The sequence below is a fragment of the Styela clava genome, chromosome 10 (genome assembly GCF_964204865.1).
Source record: "Styela clava chromosome 10, kaStyClav1.hap1.2, whole genome shotgun sequence".
NCBI classification, from domain to species: Eukaryota; Metazoa; Chordata; class Ascidiacea; order Stolidobranchia; family Styelidae; genus Styela; species Styela clava.
This window is the reverse complement of record NC_135259.1, coordinates 17125234-17146781: the sequence shown is the minus strand read 5'-3', so window position 1 is coordinate 17146781 and position 21548 is coordinate 17125234. Positions and strand designations below refer to the sequence as shown.

Genomic DNA, 21548 nt, shown 5'->3' with positions numbered 1-21548 from the left:
ATATCGGTAATTGTAATGCTAAAGACTTACGAAATTAGAATTACAAAAAAAAAATCTATAACGTGAACAATGAACCACAATGAAATTGAAAAAATAAGCATATTATTTAATCTGCAAGCTCCAGTATAGGATTCAGTGACCGTGGTGAGATCGCAAGGATAGATAAATTTGACAATATGACTTCGAGATAGCTTATGGCCTAGTGTTTAGGTAAAACTTAAGATAAACTATAGTATTGGCTATGACAATAACTCTCTGATATTATCTTCAATTTTGACGACCATGAGTCACACATATCCTACTTCCTATTATACAGAGATGTTCCATGTCACGCTCCAATTTTACGCTATAAAGCTATAAAGAGCTATAAAGCACTACTAAACGCGCAAACAACCACCAGTTATGCTGTGTTTGTGGGAGGCCAAATCGAATATCTGGCGACAAGACTGAATAAAATGTGTTGCGATTGTCACGGGCACTTCTAAGGGCTGTCGTAGACCGGCAATGCTGAGTTTAGGTTAATTGTAAAGTCACCGTGATCTGGCCATAATAGTCCTAAATTAATCAATTCCCTTTATTAGTGGTCATTTGATTACGAGATTTTTTATCGCAACACAAAGTACCGCGAATGGGATTGCCCTGAAAGAATACTATATACCATTGTTTATTACCAGAAAATGCGTAGAAATATTGCATAGAACAACATAAAACGACCAAAATGAGCGAGACAAGCATTGGTAGCGATGATCGCATCCAATGTTTGGCCATCGTACTTCACCGCTGTGTCGGTGATAATGAAAGAAGTGTGGAAGAACTGGCGAACGCGCTATTGAACAAGAAAATAACCAACAAAGGTAAATTGAGCATAAAAATTCATTAACCAATAAATGGTACTCGTTGCAGATAGCCAGATATTAGTGGATGCATGTACAGAGCATTGATTGGAGCGGAAAACATGAATTAGCGTCGTATATGTCATTGTCAAAAGTTTGTGTCATAGGGAAAGCTCTACTATTCGACCTAAATCATGATTCCTCCAACTTTATAACAATATTATTTCCGGGATTTTTCGCAGTAATTTTTCACTTGATACCTCCTGAACTCAACTGAACTTTTCTGACTAACGCTATTATATTCTTGCAGTGGAAGATAAGTTGATATTCGACTCCATTGCGGAAAAAGATTACGGAAAAGCACTAAACCAGATGGTTAAAAGTGTTGCAAATGCCGAGGGAGGCATCGGAAAGTTTCCAACATATTTAAGAGGTCGGTAAAGTTCATTTTACTCTCAGATTCACTCACATGGTATATACCAGGGGTGGCCAACACGTCGATCGCGATTGACCGGTCGATCTCCACGTCTCGAGTAGTCGATAGCTTCAAATGTTGAGTGAATTTAATAACATAGCCCAGAAAATTACCTTGAACCGGTTTCATACTGCGCACTAATATTCACTAATATTTCCAACTCCGGAGTGTGTGATCGTGGCCTGATTCAACACTGTGTAACCGACATAAACTCTATTTTAAATTTATTTCAATTCATTGCAATTCAAATTATCATCATCCTTAGTTTTAATCAAAACGAAGCAAAGAAATGGCTGGGCGCCGATGCAGAGTTACGTTTGAAAAAAATTCTTTGATGCCTTGTTTGCATCTTAGATTGGAAACGAATCAGCAGCAAAATTCTCACTAAAGTTAATTGTGTTTGTACATAGTTTGGCATGTAGCCCCATGTTTTTTATGTGAGATGTTTTCTGTGTGCCGTTTTAACGCATAACAGGTGCCCAGCACTTCATTTTATTGCGCAAATATATTATAGTATTATTTTATGTTCCACTCGTTCCAATTTTTGACCGGCACATTATTTGATAGTTTTTCTTCATTTAAAATGTTTTCTGTGTGCCTTTTTATCCAGAAGCATAGTGAGTGTGCCCGTCATTGGATTTATTACAAATTTATATGTTATTATATCATGTTTCATTCACTTCATTTTTTTGCCGATTCGCGAGTTCATTTTATTCAATTTCAACGGTCCGCCAGGTTGAAAGGGTTGGAAACCGCTGGTATAGCATATGGCGCTGAGAACCACATGATATTATCAAAACTTCCTGCGCAATTCCAGCTATCGTTGAACTAAATTTCTGTTGTATTGTTTATAGGTGACGCCATGATTTCAAAGTATCGCATTTCCGGAACATATTCATACTCATAGGAAATTAATATCGTTTAAAAAAAATCGCGTAAGTTCACGTTAATCATTTACTTTCTGTTCAAACGGCCAACGCAAATTCAACACTAAATATATCATAAGGTATTCTGATTATAATTTTAATCAAAGCACTCATTATATTTCCAAAGAGTGAGATATCAGACGTAGAAATGCATTGAAATACCGCGATTCATGGACATAAAACACGTTGTATTTTTCTCCTTTGAAAATTTGCAAGGTTCACGCTTTATCACGTTATTTATAACTCCAAGAGTCGAGATCGCAGACTTTCAATGACGATAGAATGACTCAAAACTTCCCGTTACCATCTGTTTAATAGTTTTATATATATGGCACTTACTCACGCCGATCGCTCTGAATTAGGCTTTTTATGGGTTACCACTAATATCTAACGACATGTAAGGAACTACTATTATTCGGAAGTACCGAAAGATTCCCGGTACTCCCGAAGTATGTGAAGCAAGATGGCGGACACCGGAACATAGTATGTGTACCAGTGTTAGGGTTATGACATAGGCATATGCCATAATTTCAGGTTCAAATACCATGGGAGTCACTTGGTTAGTCCCCAAACTCGTAATAGAACTAAAATAAGTAAAATTGGAATAATATTATAACTTGGTACATATATTATGTTCCGGTGTCCGCCATCTTGGTTCACATACTCCGGGAGTACCGGAAGAAATTTCGGTATTTCCGAATAATAGTGGTTCCTTACATGTCGTTAGATAACAGTGGTAGCTCATACAAAGCCTAGTTCAGAGCGAACGGCGTGAATAAGTGCCCTGTATATAAAACAAGTAAACCGACAGTGAAATTAATTTTCTTAGAGATGTAGTAGGAAGTTTGGAATCATTTTATCGTCATTAAAAGTCTGCGATTCCGACTCCTGAAGTTATAAATCACGTGACAAAGCGTAAACCTAGCAACTTTTCAAAGGAGAAAAATTCAACGTGTTTTATGTCCATGAATCGTGGTGTTTCAATGCATTTTTACGTCTGATATGTCAGTTTTTGGAAATATAATAAGGGCTTTGATTATAATTATAATCAGAATACCTTATGATATATTTGGTGTTGAAATTGCGTTGCGCTGTTTGAACAGAAAGTAAATGATTGACGAGAACTTCCGCGATTTTTTTAAACGATATTAATTTCCTATAAGCATGAATTTGTTTTGGAAATTTGATACTTTGAAATCATGGTGTCGCCTATGAACAATACAACGTAAATTTAGTTTAATGATAGCTGGAATTGCACAGGAAGTTTTGATAATATTGTGTGGTTCTCCACCATGAGAGTACTATAGGCATATAAAAAGTTTGGTTTAAATTGTCTGGCGCAAAAGACCTAATCGTTAAAAGCGCCATATAGGTTTTCATACTACACACATACACAATATATTTCATGATCAAAGTCAATAATAAATCAGTGAAATATAATTTCTCTATATGCAGAAAGTGGAATGAAGGATCAAGTTGTAACTCTAGTTGAAAAAGTTGTTGCTGCCGAGCCGCACAGTGCCTTGATCGCGATGGTAAAAAGTTGGAATCAAATTTCGTCCCGCGAAGAAAATTTCAAACGAGAAATTCAAAACACATGGCCGGACAAAGTAGAGTAAGTATCATTGAGAAGCAAGACTGAAAGCTGATATGCAGTCTCTAACAGTAATTCTCAAACATTTTTCGTTGCGATGCTTTTGGGGGATTTTTGAGCATACAGTGCGAAATCAAATGGTAATTGAAAATCAGGCAATAATGACGCTTACGCTCAATGTTTAATTTATTAACACAACACCAGAACGAAGTTGATCAAATTCAGGAATTTTTTTTAAATACTTCGAGAATTTTTTTAATTTCCCGTCCAGCATTTAATCGTGTTTGATCCATATTCGGGTTCATTCGCGGCCAAAGCATAAAATTTTTAGGAAAATTAAAATGACGCGGTCGCAAAACACAGTTTGTGAACCACTACGATCAACCAGTCATATTAGGTAAATTCAAATGGAAAACATCGTTCACGTCGCATCGTTTAAGCACACACAAAAATGACTACAGAATCATACCGTTGTTTATGAATTAGGGGAAAGTATTCATCATGCAAAAAATTTGCTTAGGGCAGGGTTCGGCAACCTTTTGTCGCTCGCGGGCCAAAATTAAGGGTTGCAAGTCATTGGCGGGCCGCACATATTTAGAAATTTGAAGACCGAACGAATGATACTTTTTACAATAAAAATCAAGTAGTGATACATCTCTCGAATAGAATATAGATTTATTCCCTCATTGCATTGCACGTTATAAAATTCCATTTGAATATTTTCGGCGTCATTTAACCCTTGCATATAGCATCAACTTTTCTGCGTTTTGTTGCCATTTGCCTAATTATAGTTAAATTATAGGCTCATGAAAAGAGTAATTATGAATTTTATATTTGTTAAATTATTATATAATTTAGTCGTGATCATGCAAAAGAAATTGCGTATTGGGCATGACGTTCATGGCAGCATATAACCAAGTTTGGCTTGACCATATAAGAATTAATATTTACAATTTCCAAATAATTGATTCGTCATGGTTTTCTACGATTGAGCAAAAACCAACTGTTGAATTATTGCGTATTTGTATTATCAGGAGTTTAACTCGCGACTGGCCTATTCGATTTATGATATTCTGCTCTGACGGAATAACCCAGGATGGAGCAAATCGATTACTTTCAAGTACGAGTGACGACGAGGGAGCCCAGGTACGCTTCTTGTTGAATTGTCGTTATGTGAATAAAATTTACCTGAATAGGTAAATTGGTACTTCCGAAGTATGTAAAGCAAGATGGCGGACACCGGAACGTAGTATGTGTACCAGGTTAGGGTTAGGCCATAATTTCAATTACAAATACTACGGGAGTCACTTGGCTAGTCCCCGACCTTGTAAAAGAACTAAAATAAGAAAAATTTGCAATAAAAATTATAGCCCAAACCTAACCTGGTACACATACCACGTTCTGGTGCCCGTCATCTTGGTTCACATACTTCGGGAGTACCGGTATTTGTTCGTTCGGTGACTGGATTACAGGTGAATAGCATGGGTTAACAATATTGTATTTTGCTTCCATTAATTATGACCGTTTATATCAGATATCGGCAAACTATGGCCCGCAGGCCAAATCCTACACGTCCGGTAATTCAATCTGGCCCGCCCGATGCCGCCACACCAAACTAAAACGAAATTTGGATGTTTGGCTAAAAAAATAACCCAAAGAATTTGTTGAGATTGCGATTAAATTTAGTTTTGGATTATTGTTTCCCGCTTTTGTTATTGTAACAATTTAAATAAAATTCTGTTAAAAAAATGTAACTTTCTACGGCACACTTACATGGCCCGCCAGTCCATGTGGGTAAAATTTTTGTCCCCCGGTTCAAAAACCTTGCCCACCACAAGTTTACATTATATTTCCCAAAAGATACCAGCTGGAGGTGAAGTGAACCCTGCATTGATGAGCGGAGATACAAGTGGAAATCATACAGAGAATTTCGAAGGTGAAGTGTTTCATGTTGGAACTTTCAGTTATAGGTTTTCCTAATGTCTGGAAATAATAGCAATTGTAAAAATTGCAATGTACAAAAATCAGCATTTTTTAGTTTTAATTCCACCGAAAATACTCTCATTGTTGCGTGAACATCACAATGCCAATAGAAAATAATATAGTCGCATTTAAACTTTATCGAGTGATCTAAATTCCTAGATATTAATACAGCTAATGAAAAATAAAATTTTAGTTGGCCAGTGGCTAATATTGAAAATAAGCAAGACGTATCATTATCATATATGGGATATCGACATAAAATTTGTAAGTCTTTTTTTGTTGTTGAGGAAAGTCCAGATTAAACGCTGTGAACTTTGTCAAATCCTCGGAGCACAAAAGAATAACCCAAGCAATAACGATTCAATGATTATTACAAAGCTAAGTAAAAAAACTAATTGAAATTATAATTTAGAATTTGTTGATTTCCAGAGCCTCCCGTGCCTGATGACTCGAATCAGCTTGATTCATTTGTAGTCATAAACGAAGCTGATTTGACACCATCTGATGACTCATCTACAACAACAAGCACAGAAGGTAAATATATTCGTTATAAACAATATTGGCGCTCCTGCATTATGTGAACTAAGACACCGGACTCCGGAACATAGTATGTGTAGTAGGTTATAGGGTTAGGCCGTAATTTTATATTTATATTTCAGTTCTATTACGATCGGAGACTAGCCAATAACTCCCGTAGAATTTGTTCCTGAAATTATGGCTTAACCCTAACCTGGTACACAGACTAGTTTACTGATACCGGTGTCCATCATCTTGTTTCACATACTACGGGAGTACCACAGAATTTGTATTTTTTGGGTGACCTGAAATAAGTGTCATCTTAGGTATTTCCATATTTTCTGTATTTCATATAAATAATATACACCAGCGTTTCTCAAACTGTTGTTCCGCTAGCTTCTTCGGAGTGTTCTGTGGAACATGGATCAAAATTGCAACTGAATTGGTCGCCATGGCGATCTCGGAAACTTTGGGTGGCAAATTTGTCTCCCAACTGGCGACAAACAGGCAACGTGTCTTGCTATCTGAACAGGCGTACATTCATCGTATCAGTTTAGAGTGCACGATGTTTTTGTTAACCGTTCAATGTCGTTAACCGTCGGCCTAATTTTTTAATTGTTCAATTTACAAAAAAAATTTTAATTTTACAATAGCATAAGTTGATTGGAGACCACCCATCAATTTTACTTTCTAATGTCTTAGTGTTCCGCGAGGCTAGATAGAAAGCGTAGGTGTTTGAGAAACGCAGATAAAGATGTTCAACAACATAAAATATACAAATGGTTGCAAGACAAGTATGCGAGGCTGAGGTATAATTTCTCTACATTTTTAAGATACTTTCGAAGCGAACGAATACAATAGCAAAACGAAAGTAGACAACTTGACAGAACAGAAAGAATATTGCCCGGGTGATTTCAAAAGTGTTATATTTTCTACCGTTAAAATAATGTTAACACTTTTAAACAAAACCACTCATAGTTATACCTTCACATTAATACGCAATGACATCAATGACGAATTAAAATTTCTCATAAATATAAAAGTAAATTATACTTTAGAGTTTGAAAATTATTCGCTAAATTAATTTTAGTCGCATATTCAATATATATTCAGCTACATCTTGTGAGATTGAAATGTACGATTTATTTCATTTCACTATTCGTATTTTAAAATTGGATACTGGTAGTTAGCTTATAGAGATCGATTCACACAGCTAAATTAATTTTAGTCGCATATTCAATATATATTCAGCTACATCTTGTGAGATTGAAATGTACGATTTATTTCATTTCACTATTCGTATTTTAAAATTGGATACTGGTAGTTAGCTTATAGAGATCGATTCACACAGTCTATGTGACAGCGTTATTATATGACGAGGCTCTGCCATCGCCGGTTACCAGACCAAGTTGGATAGTGCAGGAAATCATACCCGTATAGTTGTTTCCAGAGTCGCCCATTGACTATTCAAGCGTGAGAATTATACAGGGATCCGTGCAGGAATGGAAGTCTAATCTTAAAGCTTAGCATGATGGGACAATCGCCAAGTTATTTTCATATTACCATATGAAAAATCAATTATATAATCTCCTATGCGCTATTTTAATAGGTAGCAAAGCATTTTATAATCAAAATTTTACATTAGAGTTTTATCTGGAGTTGCCTAATATTCACAGGAACATCGCCCCAAAAAAACAATTTGAGTGAAAAAAGTGAAGTGGAAACTACCCTTACTCATTATACCTTTTAGTAATTTACTCTGTTTTTTTTAAATACTCCATTGATATTCAGACCCAGATCACGAACCAGATTTTCTATACGAACGGTATGATGAAATAGAAACATCAAGAGACATTCTACTTCCAATAGTCGTGATCATATGGCCAGAGTAAGTTCACACCACATACAAGCACTAAGTTACATCTTCTATTACTAAGCATCTCTTACAGGGTCGTACAACCTTTTTGACCGAATGGCCACTTGTAGCTTACTAATAATAACACTGACTACAGGTTAATGAAAAAACAAACAATACCCTCACACCAAACTTTCGCAATTCTAATAACAATTTGCATAAAACAATTTTGGATCAAACAGCAGGGGCTACACAATGACAGAACATATTGTAAATCACAATATACCCAAACTGGCTATATGATTGTCCACCAATATTGCATGCAGTTATCATTACTTGCTCAACAGATTGAACTTTTTCCAAAACTTGAAATGACTCAACTTAATTTGTTTTTTGTCTCTGATCTCAACAAAAGCCAGTTTAAAGAGTCATATTAAAATTAGCTAATCAGGAAACCTTATTTTAGAATAATTGATGACGAATCTTGGCCTGCTGATTTGATTAGCATTGCATCCGAGGATGGAAATGAGCAAGCTCGAGATCAATTGATAAAGATAATCCAGTACATTTTTCAGAAGAAAAAGGTAGAAGTTTGTATGATAAACTAGATTATCACTTACTTCAGACTTTTGTGTGTGTGTTGTCAGTAGAAATCATTTATAAAGTCTTACAACAATATCCAGATTTTAATATTTTTACTCTGGCTCCAGGCGCGCAGCCCGGATTTTCAAGGGGAGGAATTGTAGATCTGATATAAAATTTCCTACAATTTTATCTCATACAATGAAAATAAAAATCAAGTTTAGCAGCAAATCAAAAATACATATTCTTCTCATCGAAATCCACGCGGAACAGTCTCGCGATCATCCATGACCGATGCATATTTAAAATGTTTGCTTCGACAAAATAAAAGAATCATAACTCTCAAATACCACGGCAATCGGCGGACAAAAAATAAAAACGTAAACTGCCCGATTTTATTATGTTTTGATCCGTATTTTTGCTATTTTACGAATTCGACAAATCTGAGCTGTACTTGCAACACTGACTCCGCTCAATCACAATGCTGCCACTCAGATTATTTTTTGAAATAAAACCGAGCGAAATATCTGTAAAACTGCTGTAAAATCTCACGGAGTAAAGTTCATTTCAGCGCAATGAAAATTGATTGAATATACATTAATTAATTTACTTATATATTATCATAACCCGGGTAAAAGCTGGTATAAAGTTAAAATGAAAATTTCCGATGGCAATTTAACGTAATGGAAAGATAAAAACGTATATCCCGCGCACAATTAATTAACTGTGTTCCGATTTTAGCGACGATATGGTATTCTAAACAGCGACCAAACATAATGTGTACGAAATTTGCAATTTTCAGTGCCTAGAGAAGTGTATTTAGACTGCTGCGGGTCTCCTACAATAAACTTATATTGGTTACGGTTTTATTTTCAGTATTTTGTATTGCCGCTTTTCAATCAAAAAATTTGCGTTGCAGATTCACTCCTTCATATGTCTTTAGCATCTCGCCGCCAATTAACGTATAATAACTCTCACCGGATTCACAATTCTGTGCGAGTACCAAAATAAAGTAATTATCATCGTTATGACGGCACAAATTTGTGGAAAATTTGTGATTTAAAAAGAATAAACACCACGAAGAGGCGTTTGCATAGATAACATACCACGCTAAAAAAACAATCGGCGATTTTAGCAAAATGCAATTGCGCGCGTTATTGGCGACTTTTCAGTTTTCCAGAAATTTCAAAAGGTTTATTGGCTGCGCCACTGTACCGGTATGGCTCCAACTAATGAAGTGTAAAACATATTCACATGAATAGGGATCACAATACAAATGAGTGTATACCGTCTTTCTTAGTTGGGTGTATTAGTCATATTAAGAAAATTATGTTTCAGGACATGCGTGATTTTGAACCACTTCCATATCTTAATATGGGAGCTGCGGAACAATGGATACATAACTTTGAAAAATACTTTAATCAGTCAGATGAACAAGTTCATGTAATGAAAATGTTACTGGAGATAAGTTGGACTGAACTGATTAAGTAAGTTCATGCTTTTTATGCTTTACCCAAACAAAAATCGATATCAAATCAGTAACCACCAGTAGCTACTGAGACAAGCTCGTTAAATAGTTAGGACTCCCGAAGTATGTGAACCAAGATGTCGGAAATTGGAACTTAGTATGTGTACCAGATTAGGGTTCTGTAGTATTTGTATTTGAAATTATGGCCTAACCCTAACCTGTTACACATACTACGTTCCGGTGTTCACCATCTTGGTTCTCATCCTTCGGGAGTACCAAAGATTATGATAAAAGGTTACATGTTACATATGATTAATATATAAATTTTATTTAATAGCATTCAACCAGACATGTGGAAAAATGAACTAGTCAAGAAGTACCAAAGTGAACCATCTCGTGCAACCAACTTCATAAATGCATCGAAGATACTTTTTGGCCTGATTCAAGAAAAAATTGTATGATGATAGTTGTGAAAAATAAATGAAATTTTGTAAATTTCGAATAATGACTTCTAAATTGAATCCAAATTTCTAATCAAGTCAATTTTTAGTTTTTTACAACATAAATATAAGCATATGTCTTGTTTTGTTATTGCAATAATGGATCTTGACTTTTATTATCTAACTAGCAATTAATGTCGATTACAGGTAGACAATCCAAGTCATCCTTCTGGAGAATCCAACGAATACAGTGCCTCTGAAATGTCTGTGGATCTCTCATCGATTGTTGGAATGTTGTCAGGTATTTTTTGAGTTAGTTAGCAGATTTGACACTAATATGTTAATGTACAAATAAATTAAATTGTATAGCTTGAATGAGATTATATCACAATTAATAAAATATAACACTCATGAAATTATATTCCTATTATTTTGGAATACTGTACATTGGCTTTGTAAATACTGAGCAACTTTTTCGTAAACAAGTAAAATAATATTTATTTTTATTTTTTTTTTCGACAGAATCAGCAGACTCAGAAGATCTTTCCGACTTTGTGACCAATAATTATGATACATTGGAAAGTTTGAGGATTCTACTTTTGCCAATGATTGAATTAATATGGCCAGGAGATTCTGAGTAAGTTCAAACTTTTGTGAATAGAACACTTTCAATTCGACTTTGTAAACAATCTTTGAACCTTTTTTTATTTTGATAGCTGCTTCTTACAGAATCTTTTTACTTTTTACTTGTTCGGAATATTCCGGTTTTTTTATAGTAACTGAAAAAAGAGCATCAATTTGAATAGAGCTAATGTGTAAAAAATTGAATATGTAATGAGTCTGTTGTAAATAGAATCTTTTATTTCATTCATTACACACCATTATCATCATACACCATTCAATTCATAGAAGAGACAACTTTAAACCAAATATCTCTAACACAGAATATTTATGTGAAATCACGCAAGACTTTATTGAAGATATAAGAAAATGTTGTACATGTTCAGTCACCCAAAATAATTAAATTAATTCACACAAGTACGCACACAACCACGGATGTATAAAAAAGTAAGAAAAACGTGAAAAACTTAAGTACACTTCTAACCACGAAGATTTAAATATGTCAATGATAGTACCCTAGTTTATATAATGTATCAATATTTACATTGGGATAAAAATTTGTTCAAGCCAAAAATTGCATAGAATATCCTGTACTAAACCAATTTCTTTTGTATTGTGTTTTTTCAGATTAATAAATGAAGAATCCTGGTTAGAGGAAATGATGAGCAGAGAAACCAATACAGAGAACCAACTATTCCATCATCAATTTATAAAAATTTGTTGCTGTCTGTTTGAATTGAGGAAGGTATCTACTCTGAAAATGATTCTGTTTTGCTTTGAATATCTGTAATTCATAGTTTAAATTACTTGGGCATATACTTTAGATGCCATAAATTGGAGGTCGTTGGAAGTACAGTGAAATATATTACCAAATCAGAATGTTTTTCAAATTTTACTTCAACTCAATCGATTTTTGACTATGAGTAAGAAAATGCAAAGTGAACTCAATTGATATCATATTGGAGTAAGGGAATTTTCATAAATCCAGTGTGAGAAAACTAAAATGGCAAGATGAAATTCCTCAATGATTAGTATTTCTAATTTGTCAATGATAATATAAAGTGTCAACATCAACAACATCTCCAAGTTTATGTATTTCATATTTATCATATATTATTATTATATACATACATAGTCAAGTTCCACACAAATATATGTATTTTAGGCCTCACCAATGATTCAACCTAGCCTGATAGCTGAGCCACAAAGAGCATGGGATTGGATGCAAGAAGCTTTTCAGAAGTTTACAAACTCTCAAAACGCATTGTTAATTTTGAGTTTTTTTATTAAAATCAGATGGCCAAGTTTTGAAAGGTTTGTACACATGTGCTTTCTTATGTGGACAAAAATAAGACCTATGCTTGCATCTACAGACGATTTGCTTGAAAATCTGAAAACGTGCTATTTTTATACAATCAAACTTTTCAAATAATATATGTTGTCAATACCGTTAGCAGCGCAACTGTTTTCTAATTTGATTTTACCAGTCGATAGTATAAATACTCTACTATTCAGGTATTCTCTGTCCTTTATATTGTTCGTACTCATTATTTTATTTTATATGTATTATTAACTGGATAGCATAAATTTTTTAGCAGTACCAGTGGGTATGGAAATACTTAATCAGCTAATTGTCCCAGTTGCAATGCAAATTTTGGAGGCATTGAATGCGGGATATAGCAATCTACAATTATTTTCAATTGCAATCACAATTATTTTTAGCACGGAACCCGGTGAATGGATGAATTTCTTGCAAAAACAGGACAGTGCAGACCAGGAAGGATTTCTAGTGTTCGCGAATGCTACGAAAATATTGTTGGATTTATTACCGATATTGGTGAATTAGATTCTGGTTAAAATGTTGCATAACTATAATAGGAATGAAATATTGGCCATACCTCAATATCAAACGGATAATTCAGCAATGAAAAGATTGCAATATTGACAAATATTCATGAATGCAAGTATATTTGTAACCAGAAATTATCAAAGTCACAAATTGAAACAAATTTAATGATATGTGACCACTTCCATTCTGACATGAGTCCATGCACCTTATCTAACCAGATACCTTACTAAATAAGTTTCAGTGAAATATCCTGAAGCTTTCAAGTTAATATTGATGAATAAAGATAAATGAGTTTGATATTTTATTTTATTTTTAGGCTTGTGAAATTGAAAGAACTGGCGAGGCGGAAAAAGACCCAAGTGAGTATCAGTTCTAAAATAAAAATACAAAGTCAGATTCCATTATTAATTGCTTCATTGTTGTTTAGTGCTCAGCAATGGCTTGTTTTACAATGTTTTCTTATAATGGGACAGAACCAATTTTAATAATGAATCGATAATGCTTTTAGACTTCAGACCAGAAGAAGCATTCCTGAAAAATAAATATGAAGAAATATTGGTGGCCAGAGATATTCTGGCTCCAATTATAATATTAATCTGGCCCAAAGATACAAGGTAATATCAATAATCAAGATCCTAAAAACTACTAATATTCCTATTATTCTAAGCCATTGAAATCAAATCTCTTAAGCATGCCTTATTAGATTGATAGAAGTCTACAAGTACATTCAAGTAAGTAAAATTTTGACATGCAATATTAGATTTCACCTTGGGACGAGTATAAGGGTTATGAACTTTGCTTAGTGATTGACGGGTTGTAATTTAAGTCCCCCTGATTTCTGTTTTATAAGACTTTCCTAATTACTATTGCTTCAAAGCAATATTAAGAAAAGCATTAGAATAACCTCACTAAATATTCATTGTCGGAACAGCCTCCCAACAAATAATTAAGTTGTCAAAATTTGAAATGTCAGCAAATTGTGTCTATAGGTGGGAAAGTGGGCATTTGGAAGAAAGTGTAACAAATAAAAGAGTAATATATGCAACAACACTTGCCAATCAGGATTATTTGATTCAGCATCAAATTGATGTTCAGAAATATGAAATTACGTGACTTTCACCATGTTTTGTTTTAGATTGGCAGAAGGAGACAACTGGCTCAATGAATTGGTTGCTGTTGTTTCTAATGCTGAGGATCGAACTCCAGGCCAACATTTCATTCAAGCTTGTCAATGCATTATTGATCTGATCAAGGTTTGGTAAATCTTTCTACTTTCTACTGGTTGCCAATCTCTTGAATAGATTCTGGAACTAAAATAGAAAATTTCTCGAACTAACTCATTCTTATTAAATTAAAATACTTCACTTTATTTGTTTTTGTGAATTTATAATAGTGTGTAATATGCAACTCAATGTATGTACGGTGAATGTAATGCTTGGTAGTTAACTGTATAAAGTTAATAGGATCGTAATAATATATTTTTCTTTCTACAAAACAATACTTCGGGCAATTACTACTAAAAATTTATGATTTAATCTAGGAGGCTGCTGAGTTTCAGGCACCTCAAATCATGGATGCAAAAGCTGCAAGAGCATGGATGTTGGCTAATTCAAGAAAAATGATAAATCTCAGTGAACATACAGCAAGACTGGACATGATATTTCAACTAGCTTGGCCAAACATTGAAACGTTTGTGTTTTTCATAGAATTCATTTTTTGAAAAATAGGATCATTTAAACTATAGGAAGAATCAAATCACATTGGTCAAATCATAGTTGCCAGGCTAAATGAAGCAGCCTGCAGTTCTTTTCGCAAATTGTAATAAAATTAATTTTCTCACAAAAGGTTTGCTAAGTTGAGAAAGCCTACCAAATTGTACAATATAGTTTGTGTGTACTGGTGAACACTTGCATAATAAAGGTTTCCTTACGGTGCTCCCGAAGTATGTGAACCAATATGGCGGACACCGGTACGTAGTATGTGTACCAGGTTAGGGTTAGGCCATAATTTTATTCCATTTTTCCTTCTTTTAGTTAAATTGTGAGTTTGGGGACTAGCCAAGTGACTCCCGTAATGTGTGTACCTGAAATTATGGCCTAAGCCTAACCTGGTACACATACTATGTTCCGGTGTCTGCCATGTTGGTTCACATACTTCGGGAGTACCGTCCTTGTATTAGTATGTGTGACAGACCCTATGTATGTCTCGTAGTTCTAGCATCTAAAATCAGATAATATTTCGAACTTATTGAAAGACTTTGAAATATAGTAGTAGTAGTATTATATAGTTGTACGTTTATAATTATGACTGTTATTATAAAATTGAGATCTTTTTGATGCTGACAACACAAAGATGGTTTCCTAAATTTAAGTTATAAATTTTATTTACATAAGACCATATACTCAGACGAGGCAAATGTGCAATCAATTTTAATAAAATAAAAAAATATATAGTGTTTGATCCAATCAAAGTATGAATTGAAAATACTTCTTTACAGGATCCAACGGACTGAGTGGACAAAAATATTCCTCAGACAATTTAAACTTGACATCACCACAGCAACCAATTTTGCAAATGCAGCCCGGATCATTCTAGAATTGATTGAGGTAAATAATTTGGTACCGCCGAAGTATGTGAACCATGATGGCGAACCCTGGAAAGTAGCATGTGTACGAGGTTAGGGTTAGGCCATAATTTCAGGTACAAATATTACAGTAGTCACTTGGCTAATCACCAAACTCATAACAAATCCAAAATAATGAAAATTGAAATAAAATTATGACCTAACCTTAACCTGGTGCACATACTACGTTCCAGTGTCCGCCATATTGGTTCACATACTTCGGTAGCGCCAATTTTTATATACTTTTCTAGCTGTTGATGGCAATGATTCGAGTCGCTTCTCTCTTACATTGAAACAGATCTTATTTATCTCAACAATATTTGCTTAATTTCCCGTTTCGACATTATTTACAGCTATTCTGCAATCAAATTAAACACCTGGTGATGCCACTTTCAGTATTGGTAATGTAATCTTGAAGATTTACATGATAGCACAATCTAATGCAGTTATATTATTATTGCTTATAAAAGCAATCTGCTTAAAACGTGTATGCTATATAAATTCAAATTTCAGGTGACAAAACGAGATGGCACCAATGAGCAGACTTTGTGGAAAAAAGAAGGTAGTAAACTGATAATAGATATTATAAATGCTGAGACAAACTGGTACTCCTGAAGTATGCTTACCAAGATGGCAGACACCGGAATGAGGGTTAGGTCATAATTTTAGGTACAAATACTATGTGAGTCACTTCGCTAATCCCCGAACTCGTAATAGAACTAAAATAAGGAAAATTGGAATAAAACTATGGCCTAACCTTAACCTGGTACAGATACTACGTTCCGATGTCTGCCATGTTGGTATGCATACTTCAGGAGTACCGACAAACTAGCCAAATTACACAAAAACACACAATTTGTTGAATTTACGATCATTCTTTAAGGAATTAGTTTTGAGTACTTTTGACTGAAAACACAAAAATAATTCACATGTCGATATAAAATGATACACCTAAGTATGTTGTTACCTACATGAAGTAGAGAACTCTTATTTCAAGCATTCTTTTATAAATTAGTAGAAATTCAACAGTGCTGGTTGAATAGGAGGGCAGAGCAATTGCTATACACTGGAGTATGCTTTAAATCAAGTTAGATTTTTTTTACAAAAATTAGATAAAGATTACATATTTACCTAATGCGATGACTTATAAAAATCCTGAGTGACTAAAGCCTCTGGAGAGACTTTAAAAATACCAAAACATTTCATGCCAATGCATGATTAAAGCTTATAGATTAAGGTATTGTTGGTTCAACTTGAAACAAAGTAATTTTTTTTTATACCTACTATTACTTAGCATAATTTGCTATTATGGTGACTTAACACGTAACTCTAAACCATCGCTTGAGGCTTCAACTTCAAACTTTGCTAGACTTGACTTGAAACTAAAAGATTTTGTACCTGAAATATTCAAAATTGAATTACAATAGGTTCAAGACATTGCTCTATTTATGACTAAATTGATGCTACAATGCAAAGCAGCAAGAAATTTTTTTATCTTTTCTTTTTGCAGTTTCACATTGTTTTCTGAATTCAGCAAATCTATACCAAGATTTTTGTATTTAGAATTGAGTCCAGAATTGAAGTTTTTCATTGACAACTATGAAGCATTACATGACTCAGATGTTCTTCTTCTTCCAATTGCTTGTCTAGTATGGTCAGCTGATCTCATGTAAGTTTATTTAGTATCATATCTACATACTTATATTTCTATATCTGCAAACAATCAATCTGCTGTATATATGCAATCAGGTATATGAAAAAAACTCTAAGAGCAAAATTCAATTTGTGTGTAGTAAATTCAAAGAAAATGATGACTGGCTGGATGAACTGATAGCAAGGATTGCATCTGAAGAAGATCAATCTAGTGTTCAGAATTTTATTGAATTAAGTAGACAAGTTATGGATCTTAAAAAGGTAATAATATAAGTTTTTAGTATAATCACACTACATTGTTATCTATAGCTACTTGAATCCTGTCTTAGATAATTTTCTTTGGTATGTCAGCATTTGGAAACTTTAATTTGCACTTTTGCTCTCTGTAGCCATGGATTTGAATTTGTTAGGTCTTTTTCTGGTACTCCCAAAATATCTGGACCAAGATAGCGATACCGGTATGTAGTAGGTGTACCAGGTTAGGGTTGGGCTATAATTTTAGATACAAATACTACAGGGGGCACTTGGCTAGTCTCCGAACTCGTAATAGAACTGAAATAAGGAAAATTGGAATAAAATTATGGCTTGGTACACATACTACGCTCCGGTGTTTGCCATCTTGGTTCACATATTTCAGGAGAACCCTTTTTCTAAATTGAGTCGTAAGCTTATTAATCTTTTTGCTTTTTACTTTCTATGCCAAAAATGATTCAGACAAGAATCGAGATAGCTATTTGTTATCGGATTGCTATATCTGAAATTTTATTTATGATATAAAAAGTGTTCCACGGACAAAAAAAGGTCAAAAAGCAATGGTTCATTTAGTCATGCACTGAACTGAGGTGTATATGTGTTTTGCTTGCAAGTATATGTTTGCTAAATAAGATAAGTAACTCTACATTATCAACAACTTTTAGATTTTATCTATAATCAATGTTTAAATTGGAATCCCTTTTCATGTTTCTCAAAATCAAACTGTAGGTTTAAAAATAAAAAGTAAATATAAATGCTCTGATTCTAAGCTATGTACAACTAATTTGTATATTTGTATTTCTAGGAAATATCGGACATGACGTTAATACAGACGCACACTATCAATTTGAATGAAGAAAGAGCTTGGATTATAAACCATCCAAGAATCTTCAAGAAAACAGAGCAAATGGCAATGGTGTTTAACAGACTACTTTGTATTGGATGGCCGCAAACTGAAACGTAAAAAACCTATCAACCAACTTTTATTAATAAAATTATTGTCAAAATATTTACTTTCAGTCTCATCCATAACCATCATAACTTTACAAATATGGCACTTCTTGGAGAATCAACTTCTAGTTAATATTTTATGCATTAATTGCAATTTCTGTGTTTACATGTAACTATAGATTTGAAATAAAAAAATTTGACAAACTGATCCTACTCTAAAAGTTACATTAGTGCCGCTATAAAAGTGCACCAAGTAACTTCTAATAAAATTAAAATAATTGCCTTTACTTAACAGCACTTATGATATGGACATGATTGTACGGATTTGGACACAAATTCTCTTAGGGAAGCATAAGAGTGATACATCAAAAGTTACAGAGTTCGTAAATGCTGCAGATGTGTTTTTGCAACTGCAAAAAGTTTGTATAAATTGTTGATTGTTCGTGTCAGTTTTGTTCATTCAAAGATTATATATATTGTGGCCATATGCTTGGTGTTGTATGTTGACAGAATGATATGGTAAAAATAGTATTTAATAATATTTTTATATTATTCATAATACAATTCCTCAAACCAGCTCAATTTTAGACACTCTAATTTAAGAAAATATTTACTATTCTTGTAAGATTTAAATTGAAATATTGAATTGAAATGTTGACAAGTCACTAAAGTTGATGCATTTCTCCTATACGTAAATAGAGAACTAATCGATTATTTCAATTCGACATTGTCACTCGATGAATGAGTCATACAGTACTCAATAACAACGTATAAATACTTCGTATAGTGAATAAAAGGTCTTATCAGTGGAGTATATTCCATTTCAACCCATACAAACTAACAATGTTAAATTTCAGGTCTCTGAAAAAGTGGATGAAAGTGAAGAAGAAGGTTAGTTTAAGCATAATTCGAGATAGCAATTAAAATTATTTATGATTTGAATATGCTATGCCAAATTTTATGTTATGCAACAAATTTCTTTCAAGCATTTCAAAATTGTTTGTCTTATGGACCGGAGCTTCCTAAACGTTTTGGTCTTCTATCCCTTGTGATTTGAGATGTTTTTAGTGTACTCTGATGTTCACTGACAAAAATTAAAACAATTCAAAACATAATATCATAATATCAAATGACTCTGGTGGCATCTGGTTGTAATTACTTTACTCTATCATCAAAAGGATGCCAAATTAACAGTAATAATTCAAATATTCAAACTACTTTGAAAGTTTGCATGTATTGGTTTGTTTAAAATTGTGATATGCGATCCGAAAATGTAACTACTGAAAGGATCGTACCCAATGCATGGAAGCCCATGCACTATTTATGTGAATCTCTGTCATATTGATATACTTTGTTTAGATCGGTGTTTCTCAAACTTTTTTCTGCCAGCGCCCCCTTGGGCGACTTTTCGACTAGCAAATGCCCCCCCCCCCCCCCCTAAAAAAAAAAAGTCAAAGCTACTTTATTCTCCATTTATCATTAGTATTATATGAAGGTTGAGCCGAGTGAAATGCCATCAGCTTGATAATATCTGGCTTCATTTCAGTCAAAACAGTCTTGAGTCTCCTCGTCTCACACTGTCAAGGGAATCTTTTTTGATATGTAAAAGTGTGGTCACTGCACTAAATACTCGCTCTAACAAGAATGAGCTGGCAAGAACAATAAAAAAACTTTTAACCCGATCTTACTCGTGAAGATATTTCAATTTGATTCTGTTCCCAAAAAGATGGAACACTGAACATAAGTTTGAAGGTATAAATAAACCTAGTGATAGTGGTGCATTTTCTCTTCTGGAAATCCAGGGTTATCTAGAAAACGGAAACCAAAAATTTCTTTACTATCTCCAAAAAATTATTTAATTTTATTTGCGCTTGAACTTCTGTTTGCGTATGATTATAATCAGAAGTTTCGCAAAATTTTCAACCACTAACTTAGTTTTTTGCTGAAGCGCACCTTCTGCTATTAGGACATGGAAATGTCCAAAGAGTCCAAACGATGAATACCAATACCAAAACATAGGAGTAAATGGCATAAAATATCATACTTCTTGTGAGTTCCCGTGATGATGTCAGTGCCCCGCTATTGCCCAATTTGACAGCCAGCGCCCCCCAATTGCCCAAATTGTCATCAGCACCCCCAAGTCATGGCAAACTCCCACAAGGGAGCGTTTTTGCCCACTTTTGGAACCGCTGGTTTAGATGGTACTATTTATGAGCAAACTTTTTCAATTAAAAAATGTGCTCCGATGCGGTAACTCATGACACCATTAGAATTAACTCAGCTGTTATTTTGAAATCATCTTTGAATATTCTTTCAGAGTTCCAAGAGTTGGCATCATTTTTGAACGAGAATTATGATGAAATTTCAGCCTCTAGAGAAATTCTGCTCCCGACAATGAAATTTACCTGGCCAGTCTTATTCAAGTAAGTTATAAATTTTGTAACGACAGCATTTAGTAGCTGCTCTTTATAAGCTTTTTGATTTGTATTTCTAATAATAAAGGTAACACTTTCCAAGTTCTACACCATTCTTCTGCATAATTTTTATTGTGATAGCTCAAGTGAATTCCAGAAATAATACATTAAGGTTTTGTTTCCAATGAATAAAAATAAATACACCTATTACACTGATGTATATGAAAACATAATACATGTACATCAAATAGTATAGTGACTAATGAAAATATTGGGCAAAAAAAAAAGGAAAATGGAATTTAAAAATTTATGATATATAAATATGCAAGCAATAAAAATGATGCATAGCAAAAAGGCAATTGAGGAAAAAAATCAATGTTTTCATAGCAGTGCAGAGACTGTGGATAACTGGCCTGATGAAATTATTGCTTCAATATTTGAGAATGAAGATATTGATAGAAGCAAGCCATTCATGAAATTGTGTTACTGGATATTGAATATCAAAAAGGTATT

At 33.8% G+C, this 21548-nt stretch overlaps 2 protein-coding genes across 2 annotated transcripts in view; both read left to right on the top strand.

Annotated features, from left to right (window-relative positions):
• Nucleotides 1-678: 678 nt before the first annotated feature.
• On the top strand, nucleotides 679-18634 carry LOC144411656 (uncharacterized). Its single transcript, XM_078116680.1, has 24 exons — nucleotides 679-854; nucleotides 1144-1266; nucleotides 3690-3849; nucleotides 4863-4974; nucleotides 5689-5764; nucleotides 6241-6345; nucleotides 8119-8215; nucleotides 8649-8766; nucleotides 10103-10251; nucleotides 10570-10687; nucleotides 10880-10973; nucleotides 11195-11309; nucleotides 11921-12038; nucleotides 12459-12607; nucleotides 13016-13130; nucleotides 13459-13501; nucleotides 13651-13756; nucleotides 14278-14395; nucleotides 14683-14831; nucleotides 15640-15748; nucleotides 16279-16327; nucleotides 17329-17434; nucleotides 17559-17679; nucleotides 18476-18634. The coding sequence occupies exons 1-24, from the start codon at nucleotides 719-721 to the stop codon at nucleotides 18632-18634; spliced, it is 2745 nt and encodes a 914-aa protein (XP_077972806.1). The 5' UTR covers nucleotides 679-718.
• A 288-nt stretch (nucleotides 18635-18922) lies between these two features.
• Nucleotides 18923-21548, top strand: part of LOC120337578 (E3 ubiquitin-protein ligase rnf213-alpha-like) — a 53992-nt gene continuing 51366 nt past the window's right edge. The window contains exons 1-4 of the mRNA XM_078116843.1: nucleotides 18923-19040; nucleotides 19479-19512; nucleotides 20939-21044; nucleotides 21423-21543. Coding sequence (XP_077972969.1) covers nucleotides 18927-19040; nucleotides 19479-19512; nucleotides 20939-21044; nucleotides 21423-21543 — 375 coding nt within the window. The 5' untranslated portion in view covers nucleotides 18923-18926. The remainder of the gene's footprint in view (nucleotides 19041-19478; nucleotides 19513-20938; nucleotides 21045-21422; nucleotides 21544-21548) is intronic.